Genomic DNA, 14,322 nt, shown 5'->3' on the forward strand with positions numbered 1-14,322 from the left:
ACTATTGTGTGGGAAGAAAATGCCATGTTTTGACTCTTTGTGTGTTAATTAACTAATAAAGAAAATATCATCCGGGGTGCTAATTATTAGGAGTAGAACAGCCCACGCTGTGAATTTGGCTTCTGTAGCAAGTATTCTCTAGTAATAGAGCAACATTTTAAGGAAGTCATTTTAGTTTAAGTGAAATCATAATGAACAGCATGAATTGGGGAGGGGAATGAGTGTGACTCTATTACTATGAATTTTCTGCCTTTGACAAAGATATTCATGAATGACTAAGTGTTTGGGTGCCCAGCTCCAAGCACCTTAAAGGATGCTGATATTCCGAGGGTGGGTGCTCAGCACTTTCTGAAAAACTAGCCCTCTTTAAGGCACCCCAGGATGGGCACCCAAAAAAATCACTATTTGCTTTTGAAAATCTTGGCAATTGGTCCTTATGTTGTATGTTACGTTATACACCACAGATAAATGGGGACAATAGAGTGGAATCCCAACCTTCAGGATGCCCTGGGGAATGGCCCCATTAACAGGACATGAAGATTGACAGAAGGCACTATCTACACTGCACATCCTATGCTGGCCTAGCCCCCAGTGTAGACACAGCGTGCGCCGACAAAAAGAGGAGTCCTGCCAATGTCGGACCACCACCTATGACATTGGCTTGGAACAGCATAGCACTCTTGTCATGTTACAGCTGCATTAGGGTTACCATATTTGAACATTCAAAAAAGAGGCACCCTGGCCCTGGCCCCGCCCCAACTCCAACCCCTTCCCCACCCCCATTCCAACCTCTTCCCCAAAGTCCCCTTCCCTGCCCCATTGGACCCCTTCCCCAAATCCCCGCCCCGGCCCCGCCTCCTCCCCTGAGTGCGCTGCGTTCCCGCTCCTCCCCCTCCTTCCCAGTCGTGCGAAACAGCTGGTTTGCAGTGGAAGCACTGGGAGCTAGGTGGGAAAAGCGGGCACTCTCTTGAGTGATCAACATTCACTTTCTTTCTCGAATGATCAACATTCATTCTCTTTCTTGAATGATCAACTCTTCTTTGGGGAAAAATAATAATGGCAAAATCCCAGACATTTTTTGATATTTAAAAATTCCTCCCAGAGGGCGATTTAAGAACCAAAAAGCCAGACATGTCTGGGAAAATACGGACGTATGGTAACCCTAAGCTACATCTACAGTGGAGGGATTGTTAGCACACTTATTACCAGGGTGTGAGGCTTTCTTCACATCCCTGACCAATATAGCTATGTCAGTACAAACTTTATGTTTAGACAAGGTCTAAATAGCACTGCCTCTCTCAGGGAAGCTTCAGAGTCCACTGTGACATGTTTCAGAGGTGTTATTTGAGAGAAACCAAGAGACAGGAGGAGACGCTATCTATGATAGCAACAGGAGAGGTGGGTGAAATTTTTCAGGTGAAACTTTTGGTGAAAAATGCAGATTCAGGTCAAGTGAAACATTTTGCAAATTCACCAAATTGTTTTTATTTGAAACAACTTTTCATTTCAAAATTTGCTTTAAATTTTATTTTATTTTTAATTAATTAAAAACCCTTCTTAAAAAGCTCTAAATCAAAACAAATACCTTCCATTTTTTTGGAATTGCTGGCAAATAAAAAAAATCAGTTATTCACACAGTTTCTAGCACCAGAGCTTGTGTGAGCTGCATGTGCTGCTTTGAGACTCATAAGATGACAGTAAAATGAGTGAAGTGATTGTGTGAGAAGCAAAATAGAAGGCAGCAGCAGGAACAGGTGTAGCAGACCATGTGTGCCAGCAAGAAATCAGCCAATAATGGAAATATATTGTCTTTGCATATTCATCCTAAAACCAGTTCAGGCTGCCTAAAACTGGATCCACGCAACAGCTCTAGATAGGTTTACATTATTTTATCTGAACCTGTTTTATAACTGCTTAGAAAATATCTCCAGCATAAACAGGCCTTATGGAGCCAAGGTGCCAAGTATGGCAGGATGCAAACTTTTCTCACAACTACAGTTCAAAACAGTTGTAAGTTCTTTAGGGAAGGAGGGTCTTTTTGTTCCGTGTTTGTACAGAACCTAGCACAGTAGGGTCCTGGTTCACGACTAGGGCTCGTAGGTGCTACTGCAGTACAAATAATACATCATGATGGTGGTGCCCAGGCCTGCTCCTGTTGCGGTGCATGAGAGTTTTTGTCATTCATTACCATGGGAGCAGGATTGAAGCCACAGAGAGCTCTGGCAAACAGCCAGGTTAGAAGGTACTTGGCTAATGTGGGCAAATCACTGCCACTGAAACTAAAATGAGAAACCTCAGCTACTACATCTGGCCATTTCTCCTCGGGAAACGGGTCTGGCTCACCAAACCTGCCAAACAAGGAGATGGGCCTCGAAATTTCACCCAAGAGAGAATACGTCATTTGTGCGACACATTGCAGTTAGCGTACTAGATTCCCATTACTCACCGCTAACCAGATCCTTTAGCGTCATCTGGGTTCCCACTCTGTACTAGCCACCACCAACCCCACCCCTTCATGTCCTTATGCCTTTGTGCCCCCCGTGATGATTTCTCCTTCTCTGTTTTGCACATTGACCTCTCTGTGGCCCTTGTTACAAAATCTCGCCCCCCCCCCACACACACACCAACCTTTATCCCTTTATGTTTTTGTTACAATTCTTGGTTTCCAGAACAGTTTAGTCAGTGTATTCCCACTCCCCATCCCCCAACCCCATAGGCCCCTCTTTTCTTTTTTGTTCTGTATCACTATTTCTGGTGCATTCTACCATATTTCTTCCTCCTCCTCCTTTTCTTTGTGTATCCAGCCCTCTTCTTCCTCCTGTTTGTTTGTTTAAGCTCATTTCATTTACTCCATTTGTTTTCCCCTCCTCATTCCTTTCTGTGGTTCTCCAACCTAGGGGTGCCCTGGTTTTGATGCCTGGCCTGCCCTGGCAGTGTTTAAATTCTCCTATGGTGGCTTAGATACCATGTTGGTGGATGGCCTGAAAGTGCCTAACATATAAATAAATAAAAAGAGACTGACAAATGATCCCAATTAAATGTCAATACTCACGATACACTATTCTCAATATCCGACAGCTGACAGAGAGAGATGCTAGCAAGACTTTGTCATGAAGACAAAGGGCTTAATTACCTGAATTTGCAGATGTCACACATGTACCAAACCACATCTACATCTCATAAAGCTGCCCACATGGCATTACATAGTTAATAGTCAGCTCATGTATTTTTCAGGGCTTTTGCCTGCAAGATGATGTGGGTTAGTCATTGGCTGGTACATTTTCAAAAGTGTTCTGCATGCAGCAGCATCAAAAGACAGATTAGGGTAATAGCTCCAAACTTGCCAGCAGAAATCTCAAAACGTTTAGGAGCAGCAAATGAAAAGCACTGCTTCTGCAGTCACAATCACTTTGTCTCCATCACATCAGCCATCGGCTCATGACCTTGGGTCTAAAAACCTGCCTCCAAATGCAAACGCCGTGATGGTGCCAGGCCAGCAGAGGCTGAGGGTCACCCTGAGGAAATGTGCCTTGTGATCTCTATGCTAGCACCTGAAAAGGGATCTGGGCTAATTACTGTCTGTCATGTTTTCCCTCTTATATATCCCTCAGGTATTGTCCGCGCCTCCAGCGTATTCCCCATCCTCAGCACAATATTGCTATTACTGGGAGGACTCTGTGTCGGAGCAGGAAGGATTTACAACAGCAAAAACAACATTATCCTCAGTGCTGGGATTCTGTTTGTTGCAGCAGGTACATTCTTGTCTGAAATGTATTTATTTAGTAGCGTCTCCTTTCTAAATTGGAAATGCAAACGCATAGACAAGGCTCAGCAGATAAACAACTCCCGCTGTATGGCTGCCTGCAGTAGGAGCTGTGATGTGCTGAGAAGCAAAGGCTGGGATTTCTAAAAGAATGGCACCAAGTGCCCAAAACTCATTGAATTGGAAAGTGGAGGAAAGATGGTCCAGTGTTCATGATACTAGCCTGGGACTTCGGAGACTTGAAGTTCAAATACTTGCTTTATGCAGGCTTCCAGTGTGACTAGTTCAACAATTTACCAAGGATTGTGGTGGATTCTCCCATCACTGACAATTTTTAAACCTAGACTGGATCTTTTTCTTAAAAGATCTGTTCTAGAAATTATTTTGGGGAAATTCTCTGGCCTGGGTTATATAGAAGGTCAAACTAGACAACCATCATAGAATATCAGGGTTGGAAGGGAGCTCAGGAGGTCATCTAGTCCAACCCCCTGCTCAAAGCAGGACCAAATCCCCAATTTTTGCCCCAGATCCCTAAATGGCCCCCTCAAGGGTTGAACTCACAACCCTGGATTTAGCAAGCCAATGCTCAAACCACTGAGCTATCCCTCCCCCCATAACCACAATGGTCCCTTCTGGCCTTGGAATCTATGAAAACCTTGGGAATGTCACTTTGGCCCAGACCCACAAAGGTATTTAGGATCCTAACTTCCATGGATTCCAGTGAAAATTAGGACCCTAAATACCAGAGTTTTGACTCAGTTTCCTATTTGTAAAATTGAGATAATATTTCCCTATCTCACTGGGGTGTTGTGAGGCTAGATAAAATTAAAGGTGCTCAGATACTACACTAATTGGGACCACGTAAGTACCTTAACTAGACAGCATCTAATTCCCTTGGGCTCTTTTGAAGTCTCAGCCAGATGTGTAACCCTCCACATAGCTTATTTTAAGGACATTTGTCCAAATGGCCCTACAGTGTTTAGGATACATAAATGTGGTTTGCTGCAGAGGGAGATGGTCACAGCAGGACAGGAGGAGGTCAAATACTGTTTAAAACCCCTTCAAACTGCACCAAGCCTATAATCGGAGACTGGAACTGGCTTCTCAAAGCTCATTGCCTTTCACACATAAGGATTCTGGATTACAAGTCAGAATTAAAAGACAGCTAGTAGTATTTATAATTTGTTGTGTTTAGAGATTGAGGCCAAGCAGGGAAGGCGGCGAGGGAGACTTGGTCAGCCAAGGGACAGAGATATCTCCCATAAGAGCCTCAATGGTTTGTGGCTTGATGAGGATTTTTCCACAGATTTTAATTAAGCTTCTCTTTGGCTCTTGAGTGTGCAATGGTTTTTAAAATGAGAGTTTCCACTCAGCAGATGGGCTTTCCACATTCTATCCTGCTACCAAATAACATGTCCTCTTCCAACATTTGTGCACAGCAGCAAAAAGAAGAGCATAGCAGCTTACTCTAGTAATGGGCCCTTTAAAATACATGTATCAATGATAAAACACATATCCACTCTCAGCAGGAAGCTGGCTAATGCATCTTTTTGCATGGGATGCCATATCAAATGACTGCAGAATGTTAGTATCATACCATGCAACAGATCCACAAACAGCACAAATGGGGCTGCTGTCCATGGAGTATGGGAGAAATCAGAGTTAAATCCAAATGACCACAGAAGGTTCAAATGAAACCATCCCCTGCTAGCCATGTTTGAAATCCAAAATCACATTTTGCAAATGGTCCCTATGTTAGAGGCCAAACTTTGGCTACACTAATATGTTGGAGGGGCTAAACTCAAGGCTTGGAAAATGAGCCTGTCAAGGCCACTCTGAACTCTAGGGTACAGATGTGGGGACCTGCATGAAAACCTCCTAAGCTTATTTTTACCAGCTTATGTTAAAACTTCCCCAAGGTTCAAACTATTTTACCCTTTGCCCTTGGACTTCCACTGCCACCACCAAACATTTATCTGGGTTTATTTTTATTAGGAAAGCACTGTTTGGAAACGTCTTTCCCCCCAAAATCCTCCCAACCCTTGCACCCCACTTCCTGGGGAAGGTTTGGTAAAAATCCTCACCAATTTGCATAGATGACCACAGACCCAAACCCTTGGATCTTAAGAACAATGAAAAAACATTCAGTTTCTGAAAAGAAGGATTTTAATAGAAGTAAAAAGAATCACCTCTGTAAAATCAGGATGGTAAATACCTTACAAGGTAATTAGATTCAAAACATAAAGAATCCCTCTAGGCAGAACCTTAAGTTACAAAAAGGCACACAGACAGGAATATCCATTCTATTAAGCACAACTTAATTTCTCAGCCATTTAAAGAAATCATAATCTAACACATATCTAGCTAGATTACTTACTAAATTCTAAGACTCCATTCCTGTTCTGTCCCCAGCAAAAGCATCACACAGACCGACCCTTTGTTTTTCCCTCCCCCCAGCTTTTGAAAGTATCTTGTCTCCTCATTGGTCATTTTGGTCAGGTGCCAGCAAGGTTATCCTAGCTTCTTAACCCTTTACAGGTGAGAGGATTTTTCCTCTGGCCAGGAGGGATTTTAAAGGGGTTTACCCTTCCCTTTATATTTATGACAGAGCCAAACTTAAATTGCATTGGATGCTTACACCCATCAACTTCAGGCTGCCTGAAATCTGCAGCTGGACCCAAATGATGGAATCTCAGCCCTTCTCAACAAATGACAGTGAGAGAGATTTGAGAAGTGAAACATACCTTGCAGCACACAAGTTGCAGAAATAACATGCGGGAATAAATATCTTGGTGGTGCATTTTATGAATATGCTAGTGGATTTCTAAGAGCACAGGGGCTGAATGTACATAGTGTGGGCATGCGTGAGCTTCCTCTCAGACTGCCAGGGGCTTCCGAGAGCTCCCTGGATACTTACGTAAGTCCCAGCAGTCTCTGATACACATAAAGGAGCACACTGAACCTCATCATCTCCAGCAAGGTGTCTGTGTTCTGGTTTGCTATTGCCCCTGTGATTTGGTACAAACGGAGCAGATGGCACGCTGCATATCAGCCCATTTGGTCTGTGTTTCATGGATTTCCTTCACACATTTTAAGCTCCTTCTTCACTTTTAAAATGTGAAATGGCATCGTATGATTCTACTATAAATTGTGTCTAGCATTTTATGGCACACAGGGCCAAATCCAGCTTGCCTTATGCACTCCAAACTTCTACTAAAAGCAGAATTTAGCTCCCAGACTATACACAGAGTTTTGGGGATTTGCCATTTCCCATCAGATGACTAATAGTTGGGGGACCAGGTGCGGGGGGGGGATCCCTTTCTGTTCTTTTTCCCAGGAGTTCAAGGGCATCAGCAACTTCATCTGAGGCAAATCTCATGAGACAAACTAAGTTCTTGAAGCATTTTAACAAGGAAATCCTGGCAAGGCACTTAACCTAATGAGTTCTTCCTGGAAGTGAGATTTCGCTGCCCTTCATCTAAGGCCAGTAACACAAGTGTTTTACACTTTGTTAAAGACATTAAAATTAGGTGGCCATGTGGAATCTGAATCAGGCACCTCTCACAGCCAAGGTTTTTCTTTGCCCCAAGTATAGTGTCAGAAAACACCGCCTGTGATATTAAGTATGCAGCATTTAGATGACAATCCATCAAGGTGGAGGATAATTTATTTTGATCAAGGTGAACAGTTATAGCCCGGGGCTCACAATGTATCTTTATTACCACTTCTGAATATTATAAGGCCACTAAACCTCATTAGCCAGTTCTGACTTGTCACTGCTCTGTCACCATTAACAAAGAACTATGGACCAGTCCTGCTTCATCAAAGTTAGTGGGACTATGCAAACAACTTGTGAGACTGTGTGACCCAGTGGACAGGCCATTGGCATGAAAATCTAGAGATCTGGGTTCTGTTCCTGATTCTGCCCTGCTATGTCATTTGGGTAAGTCTCAGTGGCTCACTTTCCCCATCTGAAAATGATACTTTTCTTCCTTTGTGAAGCACTTTGAGATCTGTGTATGAAAAGTCCTACGTATCCCTGAACCAAATTGCACTGAAGTCAATCAAAATATTTCCACTGACTTCAATGAGGGTTGGCTCAGGCTTTCTAAGAGTTATTATAAACTATTCAGTGAGATCATGGCTCTTGTTTCCATTAGATATTTTTATGCCTACCCACTGACAAACTTTTTGGTTTGTTTTGAAGTTTATGACTGCTAATATATTGTTTACTATAAATAAATAAAATCTTGCCTTGTAGCAATTTTAAGTTTTCAGATCTAGAGGGCAATTTGGTTTGGGTTTCTGCCTTCCCACCGATAAAGACTAATTTTTTGTTTCTTTTTCCAGGACTAAGTAATATCATAGGGATCATTGTCTATATATCCAGCAATGCAGGTGACCCAAGTGATAAGAGAGATGAGGACAAAAAGAACCATTACAACTACGGCTGGTCTTTTTACTTTGGAGCTTTGTCTTTTATTGTGGCTGAAACCATAGGAGTACTGGCAGTGAACATTTACATTGAGAAAAACAAAGAGTTGAGATTTAAAACCAAGAGGGAATTCCTTAAGACTTCTTCCTCTTCCCCTTATGCCAGGATGCCAAGCTATAGATACAGGAGAAGGAGATCCAGATCAAGCTCCCAATCTACAGAGCCTTCTCCCTCTAGGGACGTTTCTCCAGTTGGCATGAAGATTGCCAGTTCCATCCCTATGAATGAAATTTCTATGTACACTCTGTCCAGAGAACCCTTGAAGGTTACAACTGCAGCCAGTTACAGTGCGGACCAAGAAGCCAGCTTTCTGCAGGTCCACAACTTTCTTCAGAAGGAATTTAAAGAAGGACTCCACATCAGTATGGTTAACAGGAGAACAACGCCCGTCTGAAGGGTTTGCTTTCTCTCTCTCTCTCTTTTTTAAAGTGTCAAAATAAAATGGAGCCTTCAAAAAAGAGAAGGGGCAATTTAAAATCCTTCTCAAAACAGAATTTGTGCTGGGATAGCAAACGGAGACCTTGGAATACTGGAATGGCCTAAAGATATTGTACATTCATAGCTGTTTTAAAAGCTATTTGGAGTTTGTTTCATTAAAGTTCCCGGTGTCACAAGAAAGTGAAAGCAGCTCACGTCCCTGCAGTTTTGTAGTGTATACAATGTGTCGGAGAAACTGGAAAAGAGTTAGCTACCAGGGCGTTTTAAAGAATTACAGAAGAATTGCAGTGTGATCTTTTTAAATAAAGTCCCTTAAAATAATTATAATTCACTGCCAAATCCAAAGCATATCACAAACAGAGCTCTTCAAAACTACGATCCAGTTTCCTTTCACACAGGGAAGAGGGAGCAGAGGTCTGTCTCAGAAGCAACTGCCTCCTCAAGAAAATAAAATCTCGAAGGCAAAACTATTTGCAGCCAGCTTGTGCTACTGAACTGTAGCACGCCAATGTACTGCGTGTTGCAGCATCCTACAGTGGGCAAGCAACAGCGGTCAGCACTGCCTCCACTGTTAGATCCCTGTGCAATAGAACCAAGGAGCTGGTGGAGCCAATGCAGATGAAGCAGTGAGCATAGGGTGGGTGCATCCTAAAATAAGGAAATGGTGCGGCGTTAAAGCTCAAGCTGCTCCAACGTATTTGCAAATATCGTTTCTTGCCTAAAGTTTAGAACACTTGAATCGTCTCATTGCTAATAGACCGAGTGCCTGATCCTGCCAGGTGCTGAGTGCTTCCTGCATGTACAGGGTACACCCTACCTCTCAGGATCGGTCTCCTATACACTACGTGTTGCAGGAACAGGAAACAGCTGGGCCTGCGGGCACCAATACCTGTGAAATTGAAGATTCCGCAAGGGTTGCACATTACGTTTTTCTTGACGCTTCACAAGTGCAACACTCATGCTAGTGCAAGTTAAGGTATCTAGGCTACGTGTGTAAGAAAAGGGAAAGCTAATCCACTGATCCAATATACTATTAGGAGTGGTGAACATTTCTGCAAAATGCGGACTTATAGGTCATGTAATGACAATTTTAAAAGATAGAACAAAAATAATTGCAGTTTACTAGATATTTATTAAACTTTTTATTATGAAGAAGCACCCCGGGGTGCAAGTTGCAGTTGTTTTTATGCCGAAACTGTGGTTCGAAGTAACATAATTTATTCTGGAATGATGGAATTCACTAAGTGCAGAGAGGCCCACAGGACCCTGTACGTAACTTACAGTGGGTGAAAACGTGGGTTTTGGTTTGTTATTTGCTTTTTTATGATTTTTCTAAAAAGGGCTGAAATATTTTCTCTTTTAAATTCCTATTTCATTTTTACATTAGACATTGTGATGCTCTCCTCAGGGAAGGCGAGTATCCTCTCTAAGCCAACAGGCTGGAGTGTATTCTGCCTCTTTACAGCCAGCGGATTTGATAATTTCTATGAATGTCCAGAGAGAGGAACTGGACACTGCAAAGCCACATTCCTGTGGAACTGGAGTTCACTGAAAGTTACCTGCAAGGCAAGATTTAAACTAGCACAATTTCAAGGCGTTTCCTGGTCAGGCAGGCAGACTGGAGTGACAGGGAGCTCTCACACAGTTTAAGGGACCCTGAGGAGAGCATCAAAGACTTGTAGGCTGGGATTTTCAAAAGACTCTAAGGGCTTGATCGAAAGATAATTGAACTCAGTGGAAGTCCTTCCACTGACTTCAATGGGTTTTGGGCCAGGCCTCATGGAAGCTAAGGATCCAGCTCCTTTGAAGAGACCTGCCCTAGGTCTGGTCTACTCTACAGACCTATATCGGCATAACTATGTGAAAAATCCACACCCCATAGCGACATAGTTATACTGACCTCACTCCCCATGTATACAGCGCTATATTGGCAGGAGAGCGTCTCCCACCGACATAGCTACCGCTTCTCAGGGAGGTGGATTAACTAAGCCGACAGAAGAGTTCTCTCCTGTTGGCATACAGCATCTTCATTAAAGCACCGCATCAGCGCAGCTGCATCAATGCAAGCGTTTTAAGCGTAGAGTTGCCCCTAGGTCTTGTCTGCCCTGAAACCTCTATGGTGAATGGTGGACTAGTGAAACATCACACGAGCCAAAACTGTAAAAGTTACACAACTGAGGGTTGGAGTCCTCAGGCAGACTGTTTAAAATGCTTTGTTTGTGAACCCCTACTTAAAGTCAATGATTAAGCGATATTTTACGTAAAGGATGTCTTCGTTAAAGGTTGAACATCCCTTACTCTTTCAGTTAGGGCACAAGAGTTCCCTGTAAACTTGAGCTGAGTCCTGCAAGAATCCAGGAGGAGCTGCCTTGGCATTCCAAATGACAGGAATTAAAAATAAAAAACCAACAACAAAACCCACAAACAGCTCAGGCCTTCTCACACCATCACAAAAAAGGAAAATCAGATACAATCCCAATTTTTAAAGAATCCTCTCCTTGTCCTCTTTAAATCCCATTTAGGCCTCAATCGAGCATTTAAAGACATGCTTAATTTTGCAAGTAATCCAATTTAAGTGGATCGGTGCATTAATTCCTCTTTAAGAATTTATGTGGCTCTAAAACTCTGCTAGGATCCTTGTTTAAGTCCTCTGTACTGGGGTGAATTTCACTCTGAGAACTGAATAGAATGGAATGTAGGGAATTCGAAGCATATACACAGCTGTGCTTTATTCTATGGCAAGGCATTAAAGGGAAAGATATTAATAGCTTTTTTAATTTTTCAAATGCTGATTGGAACAGGAGGGAAAATTCTTATCTACTTTCCAATACAGAACTTTTTGAGGAAGAGGGATGGGTGGGAGTAGGTGGAATTATTAAACATCTTGAAGAGAATTTTTTACATAAATCTTTATGCTTTCAAACAATAAATTTCCTACCTTTTTGAGATTTCTTAATAATTAAAATCATTTTATTAGCTATGATAGAGGTAGAAAATCACATTAAAGAAAAGCATTCTGTCTCAATGTGTCATACTAAATGCTTATTAATTTACACCTATTATAGTCAATGTATTTTCAAGTACAATTCCCCAGAATTGTTTCCTATTGTGTTAATAAAGTAACAGTTAGAAATTAGTCCTCATTTGTATTTGCTGTAGTTTAAAAAAGTCATTCCCTTTCAAATCAAGAGTTAGATGTAGGTTGTCCGGCGGGCCATGTGCCAAAGGTTGCCAATCCCTGTTCTAAACTCATGGCCATTGAAAAGAAAGCTGACAGTGTGAAGGTAGTTTTTGGTTTGGTTTGGTTTTTTTAAATCACCTTATATCAGTGACTGTTTGAAAACAAAAACTGATTCAGGTTGAAGTATGAGCCTTTTTCTAAAGTGTGAGTCAAACTTGCAGAACCTCACATGTATATTTGTACTGTACATCTACACTGGGTCCACAGAACCTCTCAGCTTCAAGGGGCACTTCTTAGCAACACAGCTGTCCTAGCTTTTGTTTTTATACAGGTCATTTACCCTTAGAACCTAAGATGTTGTGCCAATTTCTGGCATTATTTAGATCTCCATTCTCTAAGAACAGGGGCATTGAGCTCTGGGCATGTAGCCCTGGCGTTTTTTGGGTCATAATCTGCCACCCATATTCACACTGAGTAGAGTTGTTATGGAAAATGGAATTTCAACAGGGGAACACTTTGGTGGGATATGTAGTCTGGCAAGAGAGCCAGGCCAATAGGGCAGAATAGGGGCATGAACAACCTGGGACTCCAACTCCCATGAGTCACTAGGAGTATCAGGCAGATGTTGAGATATATTAATGTTTCTCTTTGGTCAAACTGAAATAAAGATTTCATTTCATTTTGATTCCCCCCCCAAATGAAAAACTCTACTGAAGTCAATTTTTTCCTAAGAAAAATTTTGAGTAAGGGTTTGGAACAGCTTCCATATTAGGAGAGGTTGAAAAGACTGGGGACTGGTCAGCTTAGAAAAGAGATGACTAAAGGGGGCAGGGATATGACAGAGGTCTGTACAATCATGAGTGGTGTGCGGAAAGCGAATAAAGTAGTATTATTTACTCCTTCACATAACACAAGAAACACGGGGGGGTGTCACTTGATGAAATTAATAAGCAGCAGGTTTAAAACAAACATAGGGAAGTACTTCTTCACACAATGCGCAGCAAACCTGTGGAAGTCATTGTCAGCAGATGTTGTGAAGGCCAAAACTATAACTGGGCTCACAAAATAATTAGATACGTTCATGGAGGACAGGTCCATCAATGACTATTAGCCAAGATAGTCAGGGATACAACCCCATACTCTGGGTGTCCCTAAGCCTCTGGCTGGGGAAGTTGGGATTGGATCACGCAATAATTGCCCAGTCCTGTTCATTCACTCTGGAGCACCTGGCACTGGCCCGTCAGAAGACAGGCTATTGGGCTAGATAGACCATTGTTCTCACCCACTATGGCCGTTTTTATGTTCTTATGATTTTGACAAAACCTAGTTTCCCAACCAGACAATGTTTCATTCAAAATTTGTCCACCAGCATGCTGTTGAGTAGTCTTTTACTCCATGAGTAGTCCCTCTGAAATCAGTTTGACTACTCTAGGGTTAAGGTAAAACACAACAACACAAGGTAACAGAATCTCCTATTGTTTTATGTGTGGACAGTACTGGGCACAATGGAACTCTGGTCTCTAGGATTTTTAGATGCTACCCCAGTATTCTTAATAATAATAATAATCAGGTTGTCTAAAATAATCCTAGCCAGAAAACACAACATTCAGTATTAACCGACACAAAAGCTACATGGAGTTATTCATCCATCTCTTTCTATTTCTCATTCCAAACAGAATAGGGATGAAAATAGCAGTCACTTCCCATGCTGTTTATATTTAGTAATAGAGCATTTTAGCATTTCTTTTTCTGTTCTTTCTGTATAGGTCACATATCCACAAGGGCTAATCTGCCATGTCCCTTGAGGTTATATTTCTGTCTGCAGTTCTAAAAGTATTATTTCCAATGTGCATCAGTTCTGCCCATATAATCATAAATATGTATACTGTACTTACTATTATTTTTAAATAAAATGTTTTGAATGTGTGGAGAAGGTATATAGATTTTAATTTACAAATTCCTTGGGCTGAATACTTATAAGGTGTGGGTTTTCTGGGAAAATGGATATATATTTTTAATCTTGTCAGTATCCCTGTAAGTAGAAAGAGTCTAACCCAGGAGACTATTTCACTGGATAGTGACATAGACTCTTATCTCATCAGTTCCAGTCCCAATGGCCAACCAAATCCAATCAGATGTTCAACTTGTCAGAATGTGGAAACTGAGACAAGGCATCTCATAGCCCCTCACAGAAATGTTTGGTGATACTGTTTGAGACAAATTCAAGTGAATGTTTTAGCAACCTGCAATTAGAATTGATGACCCTGCTCTGGACAAAAAAAATTTAAACTTTTGTCCAGAATTCTAAATGAACTTGAACTAGGAATTTTGGGGGGGATGAGAGGCGGCTGAGGGAAGGAGGTGGGATAATGAAATTTGGTTACATTTATTTTTGAGGTTGTTTTCACACATCTCTTAACACCCTAGTTGTAGCTGGGAAGGCTA

The 14,322-nt window shown here is 41.9% G+C and overlaps 1 protein-coding gene across 1 annotated transcript in view; it reads left to right on the forward strand.

Moving 5' to 3' along the window:
- The window catches only part of CACNG4 (calcium voltage-gated channel auxiliary subunit gamma 4), a 62,759-nt gene extending 48,956 nt beyond the window's left edge, over positions 1-13,803 (forward strand). Inside the window, exons 3-4 of the mRNA XM_084646890.1 lie at positions 3,612-3,752; positions 8,114-13,803. Of these exons, the coding sequence (XP_084503016.1) occupies positions 3,612-3,752; positions 8,114-8,652 (680 nt within the window). The 3' untranslated portion in view covers positions 8,653-13,803. The remainder of the gene's footprint in view (positions 1-3,611; positions 3,753-8,113) is intronic.
- Positions 13,804-14,322: the final 519 nt, after the last annotated feature.

This window comes from Lepidochelys olivacea (assembly GCF_965140295.1).
Source record: "Lepidochelys olivacea isolate rLepOli2 genome assembly, chromosome: 14".
In the NCBI taxonomy this organism is placed as follows: Eukaryota; Metazoa; Chordata; order Testudines; family Cheloniidae; genus Lepidochelys; species Lepidochelys olivacea.